General features: G+C 39.1%; 1 protein-coding gene across 1 annotated transcript in view; it reads right to left on the reverse strand.

The window, feature by feature from the left end:
* TRPC6 (transient receptor potential cation channel subfamily C member 6) overlaps positions 1-25,040 on the reverse strand; it is a 158,132-nt gene extending 133,092 nt beyond the window's left edge. Inside the window, exon 1 of the mRNA XM_012521843.3 lies at positions 24,881-25,040. Coding sequence (XP_012377297.2) covers positions 24,881-25,035 — 155 coding nt within the window. The 5' untranslated portion in view covers positions 25,036-25,040. The remainder of the gene's footprint in view (positions 1-24,880) is intronic.
* Positions 25,041-26,266: the final 1,226 nt, after the last annotated feature.

The raw sequence follows: 26,266 nt of genomic DNA on the forward strand, positions 1-26,266 counted from the left end.
AGATATTCTACCACATATGCATTAAAAAGTTCCTCTCTTTTATTCATGTCTCCTTTGGCCTCCCTAGTTAGTTCTAGAAGAATAAATGGACCCAAATGTCATTCTCTCTACAAAAATTACTTAATATTGGTTATGTTTCCAGACACCAAGCCCTACCAAAAAAAAGGAGATACTTGCAAAAGAGAACGGCTCTTTTTTTCTTTCTTGCCTTCCCCTTCAGGGTTTTTTTTATGTTTTTGGTTTTTTTTCTTAAGAGCCACTCTACTATTTCACGCTCACAGTCACTGCTTTGAGTCATCAGCTTTTTCCATGCAGTCTGGGTACCCCTGCTAAGGGCAAGCAAAGTCATGGGTAAACATATTACTTAATTGTGGAAGAAGGGGTAGTGGAAAACAATTGTATTTCCGGATGATCATGGGCACTTTATGGAATAAGGTAGAGACTTTTCAACGTAAAAGAGAGGTCAGTGAATACTGGGGCTTACGGGGCACCGTACCCGACTTCTATGAGAACCAGTCACTTTTTTCCTGCTTTTGGGAATATGTTAAAAATTCTACAATAAAATTTTATTTATGAAACTTTGAGGAGCACTATCCCAGCTATTCCTTAAGGAGTGGTTTTCCCTGAAGTTATCACTATAGATCCTAACAGACTAAAATTATCATTACGTATCATGTGCATACCTCTAAGTATATGAACTTTTTATCTCTTTACAGAGAGTTAACAGAATTTCTTGGTAATCTGGAAGGATTTTCAGTGTAGTGATTTTTCAGGATTTATTTCTCTATAAAGTGAAAGCTTCTATTATCAATTCAATCTGCCTTTTATTTTTACAGTTCTTTTTTAAAGCATCGGCTGGCCACCTTGTGGAAAAGTAACATCCTTCGGCCCAAGCTGAAAATCAAGAAGAAAACCCATGTGATACCAAGATGATTACATTTTTTAAAATCAATAGAATGGCATCTTGGGGAGGGAGCAAAATTTGTCCAATCTCTAATTAAGAGTTTCATGGCAACTGATCTTTAATTCATTTTAAATCTTTGGAAATTGGCAGACTGAGTGTTAGTCCTTTTGGGCTTTTTGGTATTTTAAAAATTAGAACATTTCACAAATAAAACTTTACCTTTTTTTTTTTTTTTTTAATCAAAGAGAATTAGGCACACTAGACTCTAGTGCCTCAGGGCAACAACTGGCCAGCGCTAAGTGGAGAGTGTCATTGGTACACAGGGCATCCTCTCGAGAGCACTGCGGCCCCAGCACTCCATTCTTCATCGGACTTGCTTTACTGTTTACGTTCCTTGCCTAGACATTTGAGTTGCCATCCCTCCACTCTTCAGACAGTTTCAGATACCCCGTCTGATGCACTGCTCTACAACCAACAGGTCAGTTAAGCCCCCGCCCTTGTCCTCAGATACCCCAAAGTCTCTCGTGACAGGCACAGAATGAATCCTTATACTGCAGTGTGGTCAGGACAACGGCAGGGGTCTGCTCAGAGCAGCCCCGAGTGGAAGCATCTCCTGCTGGAATGCAGGGGGAGGTTTGGAGGGAGAGGATTCTCTGAAGGGGTGTGCATGATTAAAAAGAAAAGTAATAGAGACAGAGGGAGGAGTGCAGAGCATCTCAGCAGTCAGAAGCATCAGTACATGAACTGTTAGAGCAGAAAGATCAAGGAAAAAGGTGGGGGGAGATGATGCAGGAAAAGGCAACAATATCAAACTGTAGAAGCCAGTATACTGAGTTGTTCCATGGTAGGGCCTCAGATGATACGTGATTGTTGCCAAACCAGTTTAATCCACACAACAGAACATTACCTCTCATTCACGTTAATTAGCCTTCCTTAAAGCTTGAACACTTTAGCTAACTAGTTTGGATTTAAAAGCATTCTAAGACACACCACATACACCTTGGGTTTCTTAAATTAGTTTCAGAATGCCCAATTTAACTCTTTTAATGACTCAGTACTATTATGAATGTCAACCATTATACCAATGTTATCAATAATGTATCAGAGCTGTAAGTAAATCTGAGGCTTATGGGACTTTTCTCCTTATATTAATAATATTCTGTTTGAGCGGTTCTTTTTTTTTGGTATAGAGGTATTAGGCAAATTGACAGCTCTGAAAAGTAAGTAGTCTCAAACAGTGCCTCCCCCTTCTAATTTGTTGTTTCTGATACGTTACAGGCTCATAAGACTTTTGTAAAGTAACCCTTTCATTTAAGTCAGGATGCACACTCAGAAATTGTATGCATGAGCTTTACACTGACATTCTTTTACTCAGAATCTTCCTTCCCCACTCCCCACTCTTTTATCGTCCCATGAAGTCTCGAGCAGGCTGGGGAGCAGTGGTTCTCATCCTTTTTATCCTTCTGCTCCCATCTGGTCTGATGGACATCAGACTACAGGGAGGGAAGCTACCCTGGCTGGATATAGAAGGTAGAGGTCAGGTTATATTTAATCCAAAAATCCCACCCCCTTTCTCTTCCACATACGACAGTTGTGTATTTAGTATCTGCCAATTTGGGGCAGTCCCTAAATTCCAGACGCTTATTATTTCTTCCTGACCTCAGTCTAGAACATTTCCAGGGTAAGTCCCTTTGCAAATAAAATGCTTTAGAGTTCTTTCTTTCTCTATTCTGTTTCCTTTTTATTCTTCTCATTATATAAAAATGTTTTTTTCTGTAAGCCGCAAATTCTAGAACCAAGTGACTTAAATTTTACCTCACAGATATTCAAAGAAAAATTCCTCATTTGCATAATAAAATATTGAGCTATGTGTATACATGGTTAGCCATGGATTGCTGTAGGCTGAAGCACTGTAGGAAAAGTGCCTTTGTCCTTGTTTCTGACCCCTCTGAACTGTAATATTGGAAAGTGGGTCTTAAAAAGACCAGATCCAAGAGATTATAGAGTAGGGGGCAAGAGTATAGACCCTGAAGTTAAACTGCTTGGGTTCGAATCCCAGCTCCGCCAATTACCTATGTGACTTTGGGAAAGTTACTTCATGTGGCTGGGCCTTCATTTACTACTCTGTAAAATGAAGATAACAATAGCACCCACCTCACAGGGTTGTAATAAGGATTAAATGAGTTAATATGTATAATATGCTTAGAGCAGTGCCTGGCACATAGTATGCTCTTTATTAATGTTGACTCTGCCAGGAATCTGGAAAACTAATCTGTGTAAAGGTATTAGAACTGTGCTGTCCAATACAGCAGCCCCTGGCCACATGTAACAATCTAAATCAAATTAATTAAAATTAAATAGAGTTAAAAATTCAGTTACTCTAGCTGCCTTTCCAGTGCTCAGAACAGTGGCTGCCATGTTAGACAGACTGGAAACAGAACATTTCTACCACTTCAGAAAGTTCTACTGGATGGTGCTGTAATAGCCACTGATAACAACAGACTCGAGAGAATGGAGTAAGGACAGAACGTGTTGAGTCAGGCGGTCATTAAACCTTGAAGGAGGGTTGACTCTGGACCGGAAGCTCTACGACATGGCCAGATGCTGCATCTGGCTGTTCAGATGTGTGCCTGGCTGAGGCAGGGCTGCTGTCTTTGGAAAATGAAGTTTAAGCAGACTTGAAGGGTGAGTAGATGTCAGGTAGAAAAACCTTATAGTACATGAGAGCTGTTTGTTGTCTGCCTTCCTGACTAGAACCTAAATTCCAAAGCCAAGGCTATCAGCGTGGCACTCACCTTTTTAAGTGACTGATCCTAATGCAGGGCTTGCTGCATAATAGGTGTTAGCAGTATATTTGTTGAATTAATGAATTTTTAGTCTAGGATGAATGGGGTGGAAATGATGAGGAGGAGAAAATCTGGAAATGAAGCTGGAGGGAGTAGAAAATAGAAGGGCAAGATAGGAAGAGGGACTGAGACGTCTGGCAAAACTGGGTAAACAGCACAGTGTGAGGCAGCAGTGAAGACACGGAAGGAAGCAGAGCAAAGGGCAGGGCAGGCTGGGTGGCCTAGGGATGTTCCAGCGAGTTCTACATAACCATTTTCCTCATTTGTTCCAGTTTCTATTTGCACATTTAGAGTCAGGAAAAGATAGCCTGAGGGTAAATATGTAAATATGATATATATAATTACGTTGCTAGCATGAAGCGATAGAAATGCAGAGTGTTCTTGTACATATTGAAAGACTCTAATAAGCTTGTCTATTTTTTTGGTCCAGGAAAAGAATCTAATGGGAAAGAAATGTAATACCCAGACCCCTTGGTTACAGGAAGTGTTTTAAATAGGTATGAGAATAGAAATAATTTTACTGGAATCTATTTTCAAGTTCTCTACTTTCATGTGTATCCTTTCCTTAAACTGATTTCCCCCAGAATGCTTGTGTAGACCATGTAGCCAAGTAATCACACTAGACTCCTTTTCCACATCTCATTTCAGTCTCCCTTCTCTCACTTTACTAAAGAAACTCTCACCATTCCTACCATTTCCCTGGTAGGATATTAAATAAATGTCCCAAATTTCAAACAAAGCCTCTTTTAATCAATGCATGATATGTCTCCCCATTCATCTCTTTAAACAGATGAGTTTCCAATAATTATTAAATAAAAATAAACTATTGCAGACCAAAATATGTGAAGTTTTGATTGATGGGTCAGAATGTCTGAACTCTGAAGTCAAAAATGTGTGGAATTTGTGAGATGAAATTTAAGACGCTCTAGAATTTCAGGTTTTACAGAAATAAATATTTTTATATAATGAGAAGGGTAAAAAAGAAATAGAGAAAGAAAGAACTTCAGAGCATTTTATTTGAAAAGGGACTTACCCTAGAAACATTCTAGGACTGAGGTCAGGAAGAAATAATAAATTTTTTTAATTTAGAGACTGCCCCAAATTGGCAGGCACTAAATATATCTGCAAGATGAATTATACCTCTTTATTTTGTAGTGACCCTCTACTTCTCTATTAATGATTTTGGTTTTAAAGCCTTTTTTGTTCTGATATTAGTATATCAACCTGTTTGCCAAATATGTCTTTGTCCCCCTCTTTATGTTCAATCTTTCCTTATCCTTGTGTTTTAGATATGTCTCACATTTGAATAAAAAATAGTTGGATTAAGAAAAAAATCATTTTGTAAATCTCTGCCTTTTTCTTGAGGGAGTATGGACCACTTACATTTATTGTCTTAACTGATATATCTGGTTTATTTCTGGACTTATTTTTTTGTTTTGAATTTATGCTGGTTTTTTTTCTAGGTTTATCTTATCTTGCTTGCTTTCTCTACTCCTGTTCTTTGTTTTCTTCTCTTTATTTTCTCTTCACTGATCTGAATATTTATCTATTTCTATTCTCATATAGTCTACCTTGAAATTTTATAATGCATAAAGTGTTACTACTTCTGGAGCAAGAAAGGATTTTATAACATTTTATATCTAATAACTTCCTCTCAGCTTACATGATATCATTGATTATTTTAGTTCTGTCTTCCTTTCTAATCCACAAATTAGATGTTATTATTATAGGAGAAGGTTTAGATTTATATGTTTATTAGTTTCACTGTACATCATTCCTTTCATACCTCAGACTTTACTCCACTGCTGACAACCTTACTGAAAGAAAGTTGTCTTTCCTTGGTAGATGATTTGCATTTTTCTCTCTGGGTACTTATAAAATCTTTTTAATGAATATGGAGTAATGCAGTTTCAGTTCCTTGTATCTAGATATATATTTCTCTTTATTTATCCTGTTTGGTATGTGTTGTACCTCCTCTGTCTGTAGTTCCATGCCTTTCATCAATTCCGGAAAATACTCAGCCATTATATTTCCAATTATATTCTCAACTACATTCTTTTGTGTGTGTGTGTGTGTGTGTGTGTGTGTGCTTATGGGGTTTTGATTACATATAATCAAATGCTAACCTCCATATTTATTAACTTCTCTCATATTTTACATTTATCTCTCTGTGCTGTATTCTAAGAAGATTCTTGGTATTTATCTTCCAGTTTTCTAATTCTTTCTCAGTTTTAAATCTTCTACAAATAACTGATACATTATTTTTTAAATTTCAACAATTTCATTTTTTATACATAAAGTTGTATTTGTTGTATTTTTATATTGTGCTTGCTCATTTTTTATTGTTCTGCTTGTTCATTTTGGGGATTTCATTTTTTATTTTTTAAACAATTCATATAAAGTTATTTTATTTTCTTTATCTTTAATCCTTATAGTGACATCCTTGGGAATTTAGTATCTTTTTGTTGTTGTTTCTACTGACTCTCAATCAAGATGGCTATTTCCTTGTGTATTTAAGAGGAAATAAATATGCACAACTGATGATCATCAATTTTTAGAGAATATAGGGGACCAGGTTGAAGGTAGAGTCAACAGAGCTGATAAAGCACCTAATTTAAGGAACTTAGCCTTTGAAGAGACCTCACTGCTGCTCTTATCTCAGCCTATGATCTGTATGTATTTGTCATATGTACATTTGGAGCTTGGGTGGAGATTTCCCTTACTGCTAAAGAACAGAAATATAAATGACATTTTATCCAGAATCTAATTTTTTCATAATAGGATGACTTCCAAGATTATCTAGTCAACTACATTGTTGGAGTCATAATTTTGAAAAGGTATTCTTCCCTAACTGAATTATAGTCCAAAAAAGAAACTCACTGAAGTTATAATAAGTTTGGGTAGTAGCAGAATTTTCACTCTTTTGGAAATTTTACCCCAGAAAATCTTAGATGACTTAAGACAAACTTCCTCCATATTTTCTGAAATTAGAGAATTTGAAAATTACAAATAGAGAAGGTTAACATTAGATAAAAATGAGATTCAAACAAATATTTTTACCCCCTAGCTTAAATATGAAATTACTATATATTTTAAGAAATATAGTAGAAAGGTAATTGTTTAATATAGTTTCTCATAGAATACATTACTCTCTTGATCTCTTGTCAAACAAAACAAACTCATCATTCATTCTCCTAAAATATATCAAGAACAGCACCTTGTATATAATACGTATTTCATGAACATTTGCTGAAATAAAGCATACTATTTCCCAGTTTCTCTGGTAATATATGGCCTTTGGGTCCCAGTTAGAAAAAGGAATTTTTAAATCTCATTCATGTTCTTAGATGAAAACAGAATAGTGAATTTCTTAATTACAGTTAGGTCTAACTATGGTTTTCACAGTGAATCTAAAACAGCTAAAACAATAGGTTTACAAAACTATTATAGCTACAGAGAATCACCTGGGGAATTTTTTTAAAAAATATGATTCCTAGGCCCTACCCCCAAAATTCTGATTCATTTGGACTCTGATAAAGCTTAATCTATATTTTTAAAAATCATCCACATGATTCTGATAGATAGCCAGATTTTGAAGTCATTAAGATATTTTTAATCCACATCATCTGCAGTACATGTTTAATGTACAACACTATTCCTTTGGTAATGCCTCACTATGATTTTCTAGTGAGCATAAATGACATTTGTGGGTAAGAGGTGGGAATAGGGAGTAATTTCTAAGCCACTCTGGACATAAGCAGAGTAGTGGTCCAATTTGAAAATAATTGTTCAAATTTCTAGAAGGCAGGCTAAAATAAAAATCTACCAAATGACTTTGACTATAAGTTTTGCCCAGGCACATCTTGATCCAAATCAAAGTTCCATTATCAATAATTAAATAATCTGAAACTTTTAGATGATTCTCTTCTCACTTTCTTGATTTTAAGTTAGATATTTCATTTAAGCCTTTAAGATATTCTTGAATATAGTGAGCTTTGGGCTCAGGAAGTTTTCATAAATTCTTTCAACTAAAACTAAATTTTCAAGCACCTTTCCAGTTGCCACTTTAATAATAGCTAATAAGAACATGGTATAAGATTAGGCAGATAAGACTCAGCTCTCTCCCAAAAACAATGGAGAAAGAGCCAAAAGCTGCCTGAGGGACCTGCTATGGGGTTCAGCAGACCAGGACAGTGCTTCTGAACTCCCAGGAGGGTGAGAAACAGAGGGACAAAGAAGCCAAAATGACAAACTGTGAGTTATGAAACCTCCCGGCTGCCAGGAAGGTGCTCCCTTCCCCCACCCCCAAGATATTCAGTGGAGGTGAAGCCCCTGGCTCATTGCAGCTGACTGAGAGGGCAGCAGACATCTTCCTCCATGGTGGCCAGAATTACACATAGAATACACATAGAGGCACATAAGAGAGATTAAAAATGCTTGAAGACAGAATTAGTGATTTCAAAGACAGAACATCTGAACTATAAAAGATAGGAGAACAGAAAGAGAATGGAAAATGTTTAACAGGGTCTCAGGGAATTGAATGACAACATGAACCACAAAAACATACGTATTATTGGTGTCCCAAAAAGAAGAACACAGAAAAGGGGCAGAAAGAATATTTGAGGAAATAACGACTGAAAACTTACCTACCCTTATGAAAACCATCAATATCAATATCAAAGAAGGACAATGCATCCCAAACAGAATAAACACAAATAGACCCACCCCAAGACACCTACTATTAAGAATGGCAAATATCAGAGATAAAGAGAAGATTTGAAAGCAGCAAAAGAAAAGTATCACATACAAAAGGAACTCAATACAATAACATTAGTTACCAATCTCTCTCAGAAACCATGGAGAAGAGAAGAAAGTGGTATGATGTATTTGAGGTATTGAAAGAGAAAAACTGCCAGCCAAGAATTCTGTATCTGGCGAAGCTGTCCTTCAGAAATGAAGGGGACTTCAAAGTCTTCACAGACAAGCAAAATATGATAGAATATGTTACCAAAAGACTAGAATTACAAGAGATACTAAAAGTAGTGCTGCAGCCTGAAAGGAAAAAACAAGAGCAAGAGACTTGGAGAAGAATGTAGAAATGAAGAATATTAGAAAGGGTAAAAAGATGGACTATAGTATGATATGACAACAGAAAGCCAAAGGTCAAAGTGGATAAAGTAATGCCTTTAGAGTTATAACATTGAATGTTAATGGCTTGAACTCCCCAATCAAAGACACAGACTGATAAAATGGATTTAAAAATATAAGCCATCTATACATTGTCTACAAGAGACTCTCCTCAGATGTAAGGCCACAACTAGGTTAAAAGTGAAAGGCTGGAAAATGATATTCCATGCATACAGTAACCAAAAAAGAGCTATACTAATATATACTAATAGCAATACTAATATTAGACAAAATAGATTTTAAATGCAAAACTGTTATAAGGGATAAAGATCATTATATATTAATCAAAGGGGCAATTCAACAAGAAAAAATAACTATTCTAAATATGTATGCACCTAATCTCAGTGCCAAGATACATGAGGTACGCACTGGCAAAACAGAAGGGAGAAATAGATGTCTCTACAATAAAAGTTGTAGACTTCAATATACCATCTCAGTATTGGATAGAGTATCGGGACAAAGAGTAAAGAAACAAAGAACTCCTAACAGATATCTATAGAGCACTGCACCCCAAAACAGCAGGATATACTTTATTTTCAAGAGCTCTTGGATCCTTCTCCAAGATAGACCACATGTTGGGTCACAAGACAAGTCTCAATAAACTTAAAAAGACTGAAATTATACAAAACACTTTCTCTTATCATAATGGAATGAAGCTGGAAATCAATAATGGACAGAAAAAGGGTAAATTCATAAATATATGGAGATTAAACAATATACTCCTAAACAATCAGTGGGTCAAAGAAGAAATTGCAAGAGAATTCAGCAATTATATTGAGATGAATGAAAATGAGAAGAAACCATATCAAACCTATGGAACACCACAAAGGCAGTGCTGAGAGAGAAATTTATAGCTCTCAATGCTTACATTAAAAAAGAAGAGCTAAAATTGGTAATCTAACTGCACATCTGGAAAAATTAGAAAAAAAAAAAAAACAGCAAACTAATCCCAAACCAATGCAAAAGAAAGAAATAGTAAAGATCAGAGCAGCAATAAATGAAATCAGGAACAAAAAAAAAAAACAAAAAACAATAGAATCAACAAATCAACAAAACCAAAAGCAGGTTTTTGGAGAAGATCAACAAAATTGACAAACCCTTAGCTAGACTGGCAAAGTAAAAAAGACAGAAGACACAAATAAATAAAATCAGAAATAAGAGGGGACACATTACCACTGACCCTGTAGAAATAAGAGGGATCATAAAAAGATACTATGAATGACTGTATACCAAAAAACTAGAAAATGTATGTGAGATGGACAAATTCCTGGAAATACATACACCATCTACACTGACTTAGAAGATAGAGGACCTCAACAAACCAATCACAAGTGAAGAGACTGAAACATCATCAAAAACCTCCCAAAGATGAACAGCCTGGAACCAGATGGCTTCACAAGTGAATTTTACCAATCATTCAAAAATGGACAAATACCAATCTTGCTCAAGCTTTTCAAAACATGTGAACAGAAAAAAATGCTACTAAGCTGATTCTATGAGGCCAATATTACCCTAATACTAAAACCAGATAAAGACATTACAAAAAAAGAAAACTATAGACTAATATCTCTAATGACTATAGATGCAAAAATCCTCAACAAAATACTTGCAAACAGAATCCAAAAGCACATTAAAAGAATTATACACCACAATCAAGTGGGTTTTATTCCAGGTATGCAAGGGTGATTCAACAGAAGAAAATCAATTAGTGTTATCAACCACACCAATACACTGAAAAAAAATCACATGATCCTCTCGATTGATGCAGAAAAGGCATTTGACAAAATACAGCACCCTTTCTTGATAAAAACACTTCAAAAGATAGAAATAGAAGGATGCTTTCTCAATATGGTAAAGTGCATATATGAAAAACCTACAGCTACCATTGTACTCAACGGTGAAAGATTGAAAGCTTTCCCACTGAGATCAGGAATAAGACAAGGATGCCCACTGTCACTATTATTATTCAATATTGTACTAGAAGTTATAGCTAGGACAATTAGGCTAGACAAAGAAATAAAGGGCACCTAAATAGGAAAGGAAGAAGTAAAACTTTCACTATTTGCTAATGACATGATCCTATATATAGAAAATCCAGAAAAATCCACAAAAAAAAGCTACTAGAATTAATAGATGAGTTCAGCAAAAGTGGTGGGATAAAGTTAATATGCAAAAATTATGTGTTTCTATATACTATTGGTGTGCAATCTTAGGAGGAAATCAGAAAAAAAAATCCATTTATAATAGCAAGTAAAACAACCAAATATTTAGGAATGAACTTAACCAAGGACATAAAGGACCTATATTCAGAAACCTACAAAACACTGCTAAAAGAAACCAAAGACGACTTAAATAAAAACACAAGAAGGATATTCCATGTTCATGGATTGGAAGACTAAATATCATTAAGATGTCAATTTTACTCAAATTGATTTATAGAGTCAATGGAATCCCAATAAAATCCCAATAGCCTTTTTTTTTTTTTTGCAGAAATTGAAAAGCCAATAATTTAATTTATTTGGAAGAGGGGTCCTGAATAGCCAAAACTGTCTAAAAAAGAAGGACAAAGTTGGAGGTCTCACTTCCTGATTTTAATGCATACTACTTAGCTACAGTGGTAAAAAACAGTGTGGTACTGGCATAAAGACAGACTGATGAATGGAACCTAATTGAGAATTCAATAATAGACCCTCACATCTACAGTCAAGTGATTTTTCTTTTTTTGTCATGCAATTTTTGACAAGGCTGTTAAGCCCACCCAGCTGGGTCAGAGCATTCTTTTCAATAAATGTTGCTGGGAGAACTGGATAGCTATATCCAAAAGAAAGAGAAAAGATCCCTATCTCACACCATATACAAAAATTACCTCAAAATGAATCAAGGACCTAAGCATAAAAACAACAACCATAAAACTCCTAGAAGAGAATGTAGGAAAACATCTTTAAGATATGGTGGTAGGCAGTAGTTTCTTAAACTTTATGCCTAAAGCATAAGCAACGAAAGAAAAAATAGACAAATGGGTCCTCCTCAAAATTCAACACTTTTACACCTCAAAGGATTTTCTCAAAAGGGTGAAAAGGCAGCCAACTCAATCGGAGGAAATATTTGGCAATCATATATTCGATAATGGTTTAATATCCATGATATATAAGGAGATCATACAACTGAACAAAAAGTTAAAAGTATATGATTAAAAAATGGGCAAAAGACTTGAAAAGACAACTGTCCAAAGAAGAAATACAAATGGCAAAGAAACACATGAAAAAATGTTCAACATCACTAGCAATTAGGGAAATGCAAATCAAAACCACAATGAGATATTATTTCACACCTGTCAGACTGGCTGCTATTAAAAACTTTAAAAAACTGTATATGTTAGAGAGAATGTGGAGAAAGAGGAATGCAAATTCACTGTTGGGGGAAATGTAGAATGATGCAGCCACTGTGAGAACTGTTTGGCATTTCCTAAAGAAGTTAAATATAGACTTACCATGAGTCCTTGCAATACCATTGCTAGGTTTATACCCAGAACTGAAAGCTGTGACATGAATAGACATCTGCACACCAATTCACAGCAATGCTATTCAGGATAGTCAAAAGTTAGAAACCACCTGGGTGTCCATCAACTGATGGATGAATAAGCAAATTGTGGAGTACACACACGATGGAATATTATACAGCAGTTAGAAGAAATGAAGTCATGAAACATAGGACAACAACATGGATGAACCTGGCGGACATTATGTTGAGTGAAGCAAGCCAGACACAAGAGGAAAAATACTGTATGACTGCCCTATTATGAACTAAATATATTATGTGAAATACGAATATAGGTAGAATTGCATTTATAAAATCATTTTTCTTTGAAGCCGAACAAATGTGAGTTAATACTACAAAATGTTAATATCAGACCAAAAAAAATCATACTAAGTGAACAGAGTACTTACATTTTCTATATAAATGGAATAATACATCAATTTATAAAGATGAAATGAGGTTAGTGGTTATGTAGGTCTAAGGAAGGAATGCTAAGGGGTGTAGAGTCTTTCTTTTAGAAATAATGAAATTGTTCTAAACTTTTTGAGATGATGAATGTACAACATTGTGATTATACAAAAAGCTGTTGATTATACACTGGATAGAATTGCCAGAAACAGCAGCTCTGTACAGTGGGGGAAGCATAGAGAGATGGAGAGGTGAGGAATTTTGTTTGTTCCTTTGTTTTTTGTTTATTATTACTGAAATAATGAAAACGCTCTAATAATGATTGAAGTGATGAATGCATAACTACGTGATTATACCAAACAACACTGATTATACATTTTGGATGAATTGCATGCTTTATTAATATGCATCAATAAAATTGAGTTGTTTTTTAAAAACAGCAAATAAGATAAATCCCCATACGTATTCTATTAATATTACATAAAAAGAAATTTTTTATATTCATAATTTGTAAGATTTAAAAAATACTGAACAAATGTCTTTTAGCATATAAGTACCAAAAAGCTGGTACCAAAAAGCTGGTAAAAGCCATCAAATAACCTGAACTGCAAGAATATAAGACTCTAACATTGCAACATCTCTGAAAAGACCAATATGAAAACATAGAATCCTAAAGGCAAAGTGTGGATACCTTATGAAGCCCAATTTTAGACAAAGTTCAATTTGTTGAATCACTATCTTTAAGGGAGACACTGATTCATTCAGCCTACAAATGTTTGGAATTCCTACCAAATGCTCGTCACTATTTACAGACTAGATCCCTGTCCTCATGAAGTTTTCTTTCTACTCGAGGGGAAGCAGTACAGAATACTAAGTGTAAAAAACCAACCAACTAACCAACAAAACAAAATCTGAGCTCAAATACTGGCTCAGAGACTTGAGAATTACAAGTTCTTGGGCAAGCTATTTTACCTTTCTGAACATCGGTTTCCTCAATTACAAACAGGAACATCACCTATCACACAGGTTTGCTGTGAGAATTACATAAGCTAATGTAAATAGGCAGAAGACTGTTGTGGCCTTACCAGGGTTTTAAAGTCAGCTAGACAATAAAGTCTGGGCCTCTTAAATTCTAGACAGATCGTAAAGAATTTTGTTTACCTTGTAATCGTTCATGTCTCATCTTCTCTCCCATTACTCTAACTCTGGAACATTGCACACCGTTTTGCATTGATCTAAAACTCTCTTTTCTATTTTATCTTCTCTGGAATTGGATCTCCCAATGGCTGCCAGTTGCCAGCTGTTACAATGACACATTTGCCAGGGCATGTACAAGCATTATAAACAACGGCACCCAAAGTTTCAGAATTGAAGACAGTGCCTTAAAAGTAAATCCTGGAGAAAGTAGTGAAGCACTTCTTTCAAACCTAAGAAATAAATGTGTGTGTCTATCTCTGTGTGTGTTTATGTTTGAATCGGGGAGAGGAGGTGTGGAGTACTTGGGCAACGGTGAAGCAGATTTGTATAGCAGCATTCTGGAACTATCAGTCAAAATAGGCCAGCTTAATATAATTGCAAATCCAGTGTAATCACCTACCCCCGAAGCTTTTCAATCTATCATGGATTCGTTGGATTCTTTAAAGAAACACTGCGACACCAGTGTTCTTTTTGTGTGAAAAATGAATGAACACTGAAGATTGTGGATTAAAAGGAGATTCAGGACAGCCTATTCCCTGAATGGGAAGGAGCTCTAGGAATACTTTGAATGTATTTTTTTTATATTTTCCTTTTATATGTGCATAGGAGTGACACATGATGCAAATCTATATCTAATATGTAAAAAGTGCTATTACAATAGATATGAAAAAAAATCAAAGATCAAGTTTAATTGCTACCTTTTCTGGATGCTTGTTTGTCAAACGTATATAAAATAGGGCAGGTTTCAGATGATTTAAGTTTAGACTCAATGAAATGTGGTGTTCACTCTTCCCAAACACGGTCCCTAGGACATGGATGAAGCTTAACAATTATTTGTTGGAAGAAATCAATGAATCTCTCAGGAAGGACCAGTGTCCAGCCTTCAATGGCGCTCCAAGAGAAGGGTTCCTGGAGAAACCACTGCCCTGGGTGGTAGCAGGGATTCTCTCTGCCCAGGGATCAGCCTTTCGTAGCTACCGCTGGCATCCTTCAAGCTACTCAGTGCAAAATCCTGGCTCAAGACGGCTAACACTGATGACGTCACCATCCCAGGGTCCACAGGATGGAGGAATAAAATAAGGACAAGAGTGGACTTACGGATATTCTACTACAAAACTATTGTGACTAGTAATAGAAGAAATTTTAGCATCGAGGTGGAGAAAGTGTCCACAGTAGTTGCTGAGGGCAGGAAGAGGGTAGAAGAGATGTGATGTGGGGGCATTTTTGGGATTCTGAGTTGTCCTAAATGATATTGCAGGGTCAGATGCTGGACTTTATATATCCTGCCATAACCCATTGAATGGACTAGGGGAGAGTGTGAACTACAGGGTAAACTATTATCCGTTTAATGCAGCAATGCTCCAAAATGTGTTCAACAAGGGCAATGAGTGTGCCACAGTGATGGGGGAGGTTGTTGGTGTGGGAGGAGTGGGGTGGAAGGGTGGGGAGTACACGGGAACCTCTTATATTTTTTAATGTAACATTTTTTATGTGATGTAAATATCTTCAAAAAATACAATTTACAAAAATGATTTGGTGAGGGTGGGGAGTGGGGTATATGGGAAAAAATTAATTAATTAATTTAAAAAAACAAAGTGTCATTGATAAGAGTGTAAATGCCTAAAAGAATTTTGAAACTAGCCTTATTTGCATCATATTTTCTCAGCTGCTAAAACAAATACCATACAATGGATTGGCTTACCAATGGGAATTTATTGGCTCACAGTTTTGAGGCCAGAAGTCCAAAATCAAGGTGTCAGCAAGATGATGCTATCTCCTGAAGGCCGTGGCATCCTGGGACTGGCTGCCTCCAGTCCTTGGCTCTTCCAGCGCTTGGCGATATCTTCTCCTTTCTCTTTTTGGTTCTGTTGACTTGTAAATTCCAGCTTCCCAAGTAGCTTCTCCCTTCCAAATCCAATTTCCTTTGCTTTAAGGATGTCAGCCATAGTGGACTGACGCCCACCCTCATTTAGTCTGGGCACACCGTAACAAGTACCATCTTCAAAGGTCCTGTTTATAATGGGTTCACACTCACATGGAAGGATTAAGACTTAAGAAAATTTTTTTCTTGGGTCACATAATTTGAATTTGCCACAATTTATTAGTAATTCCCATGAGGAAAACTCTTCCCAGTTTTATGAGAGGGTTCTGTGTCAGGATAAAGTTCTCTCCATGCTGCAAATCAGACCTGCTGTAAATGAAATGTGAGATTGGTCTTGAAGACTCAGTCTTAACCTGACTATATATATCGCAATTGATTTCTGGCTATGTGTACCTTCAGATGATTTCCAGGTAAAATGCTCTAAAAATTATGTAAATTCTGCAATGAAATCTCCAGTTTCACATCTGAATCAGGTCAGTTTCTCTGATACAAACTGCATTTATAGAAGTCATTCTATCCATACGATAGAGAGAAATTAAAGTTTTATCTCTTGCAATCTTCAAGGAGATATGATCAGTGTATGGACTGTTTGATAAAATTAGTAAATGATCTACAGACCTCTTGGCTTTAGTCCATGGATCTTCCTTTGGAGATGAAGGCTGGCAGTTTAAAAAAAAGTTTCACTGTTGAGAAGATAACTGAATCTTCTGCTCCTTCCTTTCTTTTCTCTCACCTCTGCCAGTTACTAGCTGTGTAACTTTTGACCAGTTAGTTAACAAATAAATACCACCACAAAGAAGAGTTATCAGTAAAATGGGGATTATAAACCTATGATGTTTTTACAGAACATACTTTGTAGGTTTAACATGAGGATTAAATGAATCAATACTTATAAAGCACTTAGAAGTCGTGATAAATGTTAGCTATTTTTATTATTACTGGACATAATCCCACGAGGCCCACTGAAATGAATGATTAAATAGAAGAATGAATTAGTGAATGGAGAAGTGGAATTCAGAGATGGTTAAGATTCAAGAGAAGAGAAGCTGGGGGTTGTTGAACACACTTAGGACTGCTACTCATCATCTTTCCTTCCAGGCTTCTCCCTGCACCCAAAACAGGACTTAGATAAAATGAGCCCAGCACAAGACACCTGGGTCCAATGGGTCATGGCCAGCCTGTGGCGTCCACGTACCTATGAAAGAGAAGAGCGGCAGGAGCGATGAGCGAGCAATGCAAGAGCACATCCTACAGCGCACGCAGCTGTGCCAGACCTCAGCAGGATTTCAAGGGACGCTGAAGAGCAGGGAATGTGCAACAGCCTGCCCTTCTGTCCGGGTGTTCTGGGCTGCACTTCCTGAGATGTCTGCCCACTTGACAACACCTTACTGGCCAAGTAACCTTCCGAAGGTTAACATTTCGGACTTTTAGCATGTGTCATTTATAAAATTGACATGAAAAATAGCCACCGGACATGGCTGCTCTGAGGAGGAAGTGACATTTCTAAGACAACTGGAAAAGGATGTGCTACAGAGTAGGTATTTCAAAAATGTTAGTCTTCCCACATCATATATATTTTGGATTATGAGAGAACCAGCAAAGTGCACTGGAATGCAATTAATTCTAGTTCACATCACTTCTCATCTTTGTCCCGTCTGAGTTACCTGAATTAATATGCCCCCAAAATATATGTGATTTGGGTATCTCTAACGCTCCTTTTGATACACTGCTCTAAACAAATAGGCATTCTAGAAGAAATGTGATTTAATCAATCCCAATGGCTTAGAGTCTTGAACAATATACCAAATTTTAGATGCCAAAGTTTAATTGAAATTTGGCATATAGATGAGCACTTTACCATGTGTTTAAAGCCAGAATAAGATTCCTAAACAAAGAGCAATCAGAAATGTAACTGTATCCAACTGGATCCAATTATATTTAGCATTTTGTATGAAAAAGAGAAACACAAGAATGGTATCAAGAAGATGTTTTCCTTTTATGATTTTTACTAACAGGCAAAGATGAATTTTCTTATGCAGTTACTTCTCATAACTCAAGGAACATAACTGTCTAGAGAAAAAATTATGCAATATTCCTACAGGTAAACATTGTTATAGAATAAATGTTGCCATTTAAGCACATCTGGCAATAACTAAGGCCACAACCTAACACGGCAACCTCCTCGAAGAGGGTTCCATGGTAAGTTTTTACCAGATGTCGATTAGTGCACGACTGGGGAGGTTTTGAAACAAAGCATGTGGTTCCTTCACACGTCGCAGAACACAGACTTCCAGAACAGTCCCTTACAAGGGACCCACCAGTAATCGAAGTGGCCGGGGGAGATGATTCCCAAATGGAGCAGGGCAGAGGGATCCCACGGTGATTTTTGCAGTTGCTTTTCCCCAAGGAGCAATGCCCAAACTGCAAACCCTTAACCAAGATCCGGGTCTTTGATAGTTTTAGACCCTATTTATAAGGCCCACACTCATGTTCAGATTCTCTCTGGACTCTCTATCAATGCATACGTGCATTTATCAAACGTTTTTGTAAGGAAACGAGCTGTTGCTTTTCCTTGGAAATCCCCGACCCTGCTGCTGTCCTCCTGTTGCAGACGTGAGCCTCTGGTGAGGCCACAGCTCCGCATAAAGGGTGGGGGCTTTCCCTAAGGGAGTGGGCACTCCTAACACCAATTATGCAGGGGAGGAGGAGATCCCAGGAAAAGAAAGGGCGTTTGAAAGGGTGACCCTAGGAGAAAAAGTGGAACAAACTTCCTCTGCCTGGGTTAGGCGATGGTGTGAGGAGGGAAGGAAGAACACGCCCTGCCAGCTCCAGAAAGACTTGGGGCGAGGCAGGGCTTAGACCTTAGGAGGCGCCATAGAAGAACTGGAAGTTGGGGAGGGGCTCGCACAGTTGAGCACCCGCCTACCACACAGGAGATTCCAAGTTCGGGCCCTGTACCTCCTGGAGAAGACAAACAAACAATGAGCAGACAATGAGCAAAAACAAACGAGCAGGGAACAGATGTGTCTCAAGCAGTTGAGTGCCTGCTTTCCACATGGGAGTCCCAGGTTCGGTTCCCAGTGCCTCCTAAAGAAAAAACAAACAACGAGCAAAAACAACACGCAAACAGGACGGAACGATCTGGGAGGGAGGGGGAAAAGGGGAGGCCTGGAGGAGCAATTACAGCCAGACATGAAGTTTCTCTCTGTATGTTACTTCTCTGGCTATCTCCAGGTTTTTAACTGGTTCTGATAAAGACACAGGTGTGCCTAGAGAATTGTAAGAAAAGAACCTGGGGCTAGAGAGCCAAAAGCACAGCAGCATGGTGGTGGCAGCAGTGTCTAGTGAGAGAATCCCCAGAAGACGCGAGTATCAACAAACAAGCAGCTGGAATATAAAACCTAGATAGATGGCTTCTATGTCGGGATTCACTCTGCTGCCTAACTTAGACACTATTTTATTATAAAATTTTAATTTTATTTTTTAAAAGTCTGTCGCTATTATTAAAGGATCAAACTTTGCTTTATTCTTTATTAGCATAAATATCAAGAAAAAAAAAAAAGATCCCCAGGATATCAGCACCCTGTTGGTAAGCCTCACCTTGGAATATATGTTAACCTATCTCCAACATATATATCTAACAATATAACAAAGATAGACTCATTTATAATTTCCCTGCACATGGCTCTTTTATTTGAACCTATAATTAGCACAATATCCGTTAAATAGATGTCCCGGGGACTTTAATCTTTGGTCTGTTCATGTTGAGTCCTGAATCTAAGCAGAGTTGCAGCCAACATCTGCTCTCCAGTTCATCAGACTCACCCAGGACAAGTAACAAGGGGATGATGATGGACAATGCCATCTCAAGGAACAGAGAGTGTCTGCAATTGCCAACCAAACAATTCCATCCATCTGCCGCAGGGGATCTAAGCCCCTCTCAGTCGGAAGCAGAGTGGGCATCACCATCCCCAAATCCTTAAGACTAAGGAATGAACAGACATAAGGCTGGGAGTGTACACATGGACCAAAGCAGACTTACTATTACTCTAGTAATGGAAGAACTTGTCACACTGATATAAAGCCAGTGGTCACCTGAGGTTCTGAGGAGAGGAAGAGGGAAGAATAGGTGCAACATGGGCCATTCGGGATGCTAGAACTGTTCTGCATGATATTACCATGGTGGATTTAGGCCATTACACATTTTGTCAAAACCCATAAAATTGTGAGGTACAAAGTGGAAACCATAAATGTAAACTATAGGCCACAGTTAGTAGCAGTGCTTCAATATTTGTTTTATCAGTTACAACAAATGCACCACACTTATGCAAGATGTTATTAACAGGAGAAAGTGTGGAGGGAAGGAGGGGTATGTAGGATTCCCCTAAATTTCTGATGTAACTTTTCTATAATCTAAAAATAAAATAAAGTTAAAATATAAAGTTAAAATAAAATTAAAAATAAAGTTAAAAAAAAAGAAAAAAGGATCATGTCCTTGTGTTGGAACACATTAATTAGTACCTTCTCTCTGGTATTCTAAGATAGCCCCTCCTCAAAAGATAGTCCCCTTTCTGAAGGCTTACAATCTAGTAGGGAAAATAAATGTAAAGAGGTGTAACGGATGCTTAAATAGACATATATCCCAGCTATATGGAGATAAAGAACAAGGGAGAAGTAACAAGCATATGAAAATGTAATATGATTCATAGCTCTGATTCCATACTCTAGCTTCAATTAAAAAAGAGTAGTATACTGTCAGCACATGAAGTCAGAAAAAAAAATACTCTAACCTTCAGTCTGAACTTTGCATTCCCTTATTTATACGTAAGTATGTTCAGGAAAAAAGACTGTTCGGTTAATTTTCTTTGTCTGTGGTCTACACCATTAGATTAACTCTCTTAAATCACAGGTTCTAAGTCTGGGTCACGAAGCTCAGGAATGGGTTTCAGGATATCCAAAACCCACCTGAAGTCGATCAATTTTTTAAGAAATCCATGACCCATAAAAAAATGATTTGTCAGTTTTATTGTTTCTGTTTTTATTGTGTGAAACAGGGGAAAGAATTAAGGATATCTCTGGGGTTTTCTACAATTGTGATTCTAAGAACACCCTTTTGCTTTGTCCTATCCACTTTTAAAGAGATTTTATCAGCAATCAAGCACTGATTTGCATAAAACACTGTGTTAACACCTACAGAATAAACAATGCTTTTTATGTAAAAGTAAAGCCTCAGTACTTACAAGGTACACATTATATAGCATATATCAAATGTATTGGTTCAAATTCCTTATATTTTGGTTCATTTTTAGTATTTCCTCTTGTCTTTGGCGTTCTGGAATTTCAGTATCTGTTTTAAAATGGGTTTATTTTTCTGTATTATACTAATACTTGTATTTCTTAAAAATTAGAATTCATAATTTCTGGAAAATCATCTCCCATTATATATTCAGATATTGCCTCCCTCATTTTCTGTATTTCCCTCCTTCTGGAAGTCCTGCCTTACTATTCCATGACTCCTAATTGTTTCATATTTTTCGTCTTTTTACGTCTCTGTACTCCAGCATTCTAAGTATTATCCTCAAGTATATTATGTCTAATCTGCTGAGTCTTTTATTTCAATAATTGTAGTTTCCATTTTCAGTAATTTTAATAAATCTTGTTTTCTTAGGGTTTGGTTTCTTTTTTTATATTATCAACATTTTACACGTATTTTATATTCTCCATGTTGCTATACTATTTGGAGTTCTTAAGATTCCAATACTTCTAGAATGTTTTATGCTGACTTACTCGTGGTTTGTATCATTTGCTGGCTCTAATTCATGGTTTGCTATTTCCTTGTGTTTTTTGTCTTTTATTATAGTAAACTCATCTTTAGCAGGACTTGGTTTTTTCACAAAAATCCTTGGCTGTCTAGATGGTTGGTACTATTCTTTCAGAAAGGACTTAGGTTTACACTTTTAGGAGCCCCAGCGGTATTCTTCAGCTCAATGATTTCTACATCAGATAGGTATTTAAAAAAAAAAAAAATGTTTTTTTTTTAAAGTTACCTGGCGCACTAGCCCAAGGAACAAAATACTTAGGGGAAGGTTGCATTTCCTCATACTAATAAAGTTTCATTTTCTCCTTCTGAGCTGGTGGGCCTATTTTTCTAGTCTAACTTTTCATTAAAATGAAAAAGGTCCTGGTTTCATGCGGGGTACAGGGATGTCTTAGTTTCAACTCTCTGTTTGATCTGGGACCAAGGTTTTAACTTCTTTTGACTCCAAGATCCTTGGCTACCAAGACCCATAACTCCCCAGAACAAAAATAGGTAATATTTTATCCAGTATTCTTAGATTTTTTAGCCATAAGGTTTTTAGATGATCTCAGTCTACTGTGTGCCAGAGCTTTAGTTTACAAGTAGTTTACCATTTCATTACTCATAATTATTTAATCAATTAGTCCTTCCCAAGCAGAAAGTTTAGTTGAACTGTTTTTCAGATCTTGAGAATTTAGAAATCTCTGACATTATTTAGGTCCAAGATTCTTTCCCATGTTTAGAAATGATGGACGAGAAACGTATTTTCAAAGTTCTAAAAGAACTTTCTGATATACCTCCTGGGACTGTGGCAGGATATGAATCACTTCTTGCTAATCACCATTGTAAATTGATCATAATAAAGTGTATTAATTGGTTTCCAATTGGGAATTGGAAAAAAGAGAAAATCTGAAACTTTCTTTTAAACATCATTTAGAAATGTTACTACCTACACTAAAGCCTAAGAATATGTCATAGCTCTCAAACAAGATAATTTACCACATTTTCAACAGTAAAATCTTCCAAAATATGTATAAAGACTTTCTATATAAGTGAACTGTGAAAAAGAATTTTTGAGTCATATAATTTATCCCACAGAAATGGCAATTTGCAAAAATTCGGGATTTGTAAGAGAAAATCTCAATAATTTAAGAAAATGGCACTACACATGCCTGAAGTGTACCAGTGATTGCCATTTTCACAAATAAAACACCTCCCACTCTGGAAAAAGATATGAAATTGTTTAAGTTACAATGTTAAAAGCATATGGAAAGATCTGTACTCTTTACCAGAGGAAAGTAATTTTCTTTAGCTCTTTCTCATCATAGGTATGAAGTATTATTTACTGATTAAAATGTTTTAATTAGTTGATTATTAAACTGGAAAAGAAAACCTTGCCAGAGAAAACAGTGGATGAAATATAACTATAGAACCTTTTGGAGATAATAGACTCAGAGAAGTAAACAATAACTCTGGGATAGAACACTTACTTAGATGTGTTAGGTTCCAGCTAACATGACACGGGGATGCTCTAAATAGTATATAAGGTAAGGAACTAGATAAATCAAGCAACAAGCCACATTTGAAGAAAGCAACGGGGAAGTTCCCAGGCCAACTTGGAATTATTACTTTTTTAGTCTCTTTCACTAAGTAATATATAACCACATGTTTTTTAATCAAATCATTTATCCCACGTAAGACTCTGGAGTGATTGGGTGATAAAAGTGAAAAAGAAATGAACAGTCTAAAACAAGAAGGACAACAAAATGGGATGGCTTTTAAAAGTTGCTTAATTTAGCCAACGGGTAACTTTCCCAAATATATAACCCTCAGACTTAGTAGACAACAAAATCCCACCTACATTTTAAACATATACTCTCTGACAAAGCAAATTTGAAAACAGGAGTTCAGACCAACCAGGGCTGCCTTATTTTTCTATTCTTTGTTTCCTGTCATCTCTCTCCTTGCTACTCCGAGCGTCCCCTGCTCCGCAGCCAGATGGCTGGAGACGCAGAAGCGGGGCAGCGCGCACTCCTCAACTGCGCTTCCACGAGCTCCTCGGGGGCTCACGTGCCTACTAAAGTTGTAGAAGCTCCGTTCCGTGGGACATAGAAATACTTCCTAACTTATGTCAGATACAGGATTCCTTTTGGGAGAGACGAAAGCGTTTGGAATTAGTGACGCCGGTTGCCTAACTGCGAATATACCCCCAAAACATGGAATTTTACAATTTAAAAGGGAAAAAGTTATGGTAAGACTATGTGAAGTACATTTCAATTTACCCAAAAGAAAGTGGGGAAAGGGATTAAGCTTAGAGTAAATGCTTTCAAGTTCCCCGGCACAGGCATGGCTGCACCCAGTTCCAACTATTTTTCTCTTATCTTGGGGTAAAGAAGTAGATGCGCCATCTCCCGGGGCTTAGCTCTTCCCGGAGCGAGCCCCGGAGCGGGCAGCGGCGGCGAGGGCTTCCGGGCGCGCCCCTCGCTCCCCAGGGGGTGCCAAGCGCCCGGGGGCGGGAGCCCCTTCCCTGCAGCTGCTCCAGAGCCGAGACCTGCGGCCCGGAACCCGCGCGCGGCGGCGGCCAAGGGCGGAGACTTGACCCCCAGCCCGGCCAGCCGCCGAGGGCCCGGAACGCCTTCGGGGACGCGGCGCGCCTTCGCCCTCTCGGTCACCTCTCCCGGTGGCTCGGGGGTCTCTCCTCGCCACTGTGACTCCCGTCCCCAGTTCCCGGGTGTCCCGCTGCATCGCGCCCCCGGAGCGGCCGTGTCCCTCCCTCCCCCCTAGCGGGGACCACGGGCCAGGCCCCCCACGCCCACCTGGGAACTTTGCGGGGCCCCCGGCGCGCACCCCCGCAGGGCTCGGGCAGGCAGCGCGCGGCCGCGGGTGCCGAGCTTCCGGGACCCCCCCTCCCCGAGCCGGCCGGGTTCCCCCCGGAGCCCTAGCCCCCTCCCTCCACCTGGGCTAAGAGTCGCGGGGCGCAAAGGCGGAACGGTGCCCGGGTCCCCTCGCGGCCCGGGGAAGGGACGGCCGGGCGCCCCGCGCCGCCACCCCTCGCGTGGGCACCCCTGCCTGGCAGTCAGCGGGGGCAGAGGCAGCCGTGCCCCCCGCGCCCGGGCACTCACAGGCAGGGGTAGTAGCCGTAGGCGGGCAGCGCCGCGCAGCCCTCGTCGCCCAGCTCCGAGTCCATGAGCAGATAGTCCCGGCTCTCGTTGCGCCGCGCCGCGGCCGCTGCGCGCGGGGGGCCCCGCCGGGCTCCCGGGGCCGGGCTCGGGTTCATGGCGGGAAGGGCGCCGCGGCGGGGGGCGCACGGGCCCTGGGGCCCCGCGAGCAGGCGGCCGGGGCTCGGGGCGAGCAGAGGCGGCGGCGGGGCCGGGCGCGCAGCGGGCGAGGCGCAGAGCAAGTTACCATGTCAACCGCGCCGCCCGCCGCTCCCCCCGCCGCCTCCGTCACGGTCCCCACCTCCCAGGGGCTCGGAGCGGGCCTCTCCGAGCAGCCCGCGCCTGTCCTGCAGCCCCAGCGCTCGGGACCTGGGCGGACAGACGCGAGGCTCAGCCGACCCTGCTTCTGGCCCCACTGCCTCCCGAGGCGGCTGCTTCGGAAACCACTAGGAGCAGGACTTTCTAGGAAGCGGCCCCGAGACTGTTGACACCGGGACACCTGCTTGGTACGGGGACGCGTGCCTCTCCTGACTTTCTCCAGGCTCGCCCTCACTTTCCCAGGGCATTTCTTTCCCCTTTCCCAACTCCAAAATTATTCCTACGCCCAAATGCGCGGCGTTCTCTAGAGGTCCAGATGTTTCCAGTTCTAGAGTGAGCCAACAAAAAGGGCAAGCATTTTCCTGTGATACGAAGAAAGAGGCCCAGGGCCTGCTTATCTGGGAGGAAAAGTTTCCTTGCATCACCCTGCTTCTGATGACACGAAGGCTGGGATAACTTCTCAGATGTGTCCTAAATTAAATTCGGATTAATCTGCATGTAGAGAAGGACTAATTTCTCAGCAAGGATTAACACAGGATCTGTAGTAAATATGGAAAGCAGTAGCCAGTTAGGAAATCATTCATTCACACAAATAGACAATGAATGTCAGCTGTGTGCCAACCTCTGTTGCAGGATTCAGAGGTGAACAAACCAGATAAGGCACTGTCAGCTGAAACTAGAAACAGAAGACGCCAGCTAGAGAGGAAGGCTGCACTGAAAGGAAAACAGGTGAAATGTGATAATACGGGGATTGAGTACTTCAGAGGAGGGGATTAGAAGAGGCCTCTCCAAGGACGTACTAGTTGAGAGATGCATGGAAAGGAACTGGCCCCAAAAAGAACCATCACACCTGCCTTGAAGAAAGCCAGACAGGCTGCAATTCTGTCCATGCAGCCACCGTTGCTGCCCACCAACAGGTGGGCCCTGAAATGGATGTTGGGAGAGCAGCAGTGCTCCAAAATGTATTCACCAAATGCAATGGATGTGCCCGGATGATGAAAGAGGTTGTTGATGTGGGAGGAGTGGGGTGAG

This window comes from Dasypus novemcinctus, chromosome 27 (assembly GCF_030445035.2).
Source record: "Dasypus novemcinctus isolate mDasNov1 chromosome 27, mDasNov1.1.hap2, whole genome shotgun sequence".
NCBI classification, from domain to species: domain Eukaryota; kingdom Metazoa; phylum Chordata; class Mammalia; order Cingulata; family Dasypodidae; genus Dasypus; species Dasypus novemcinctus.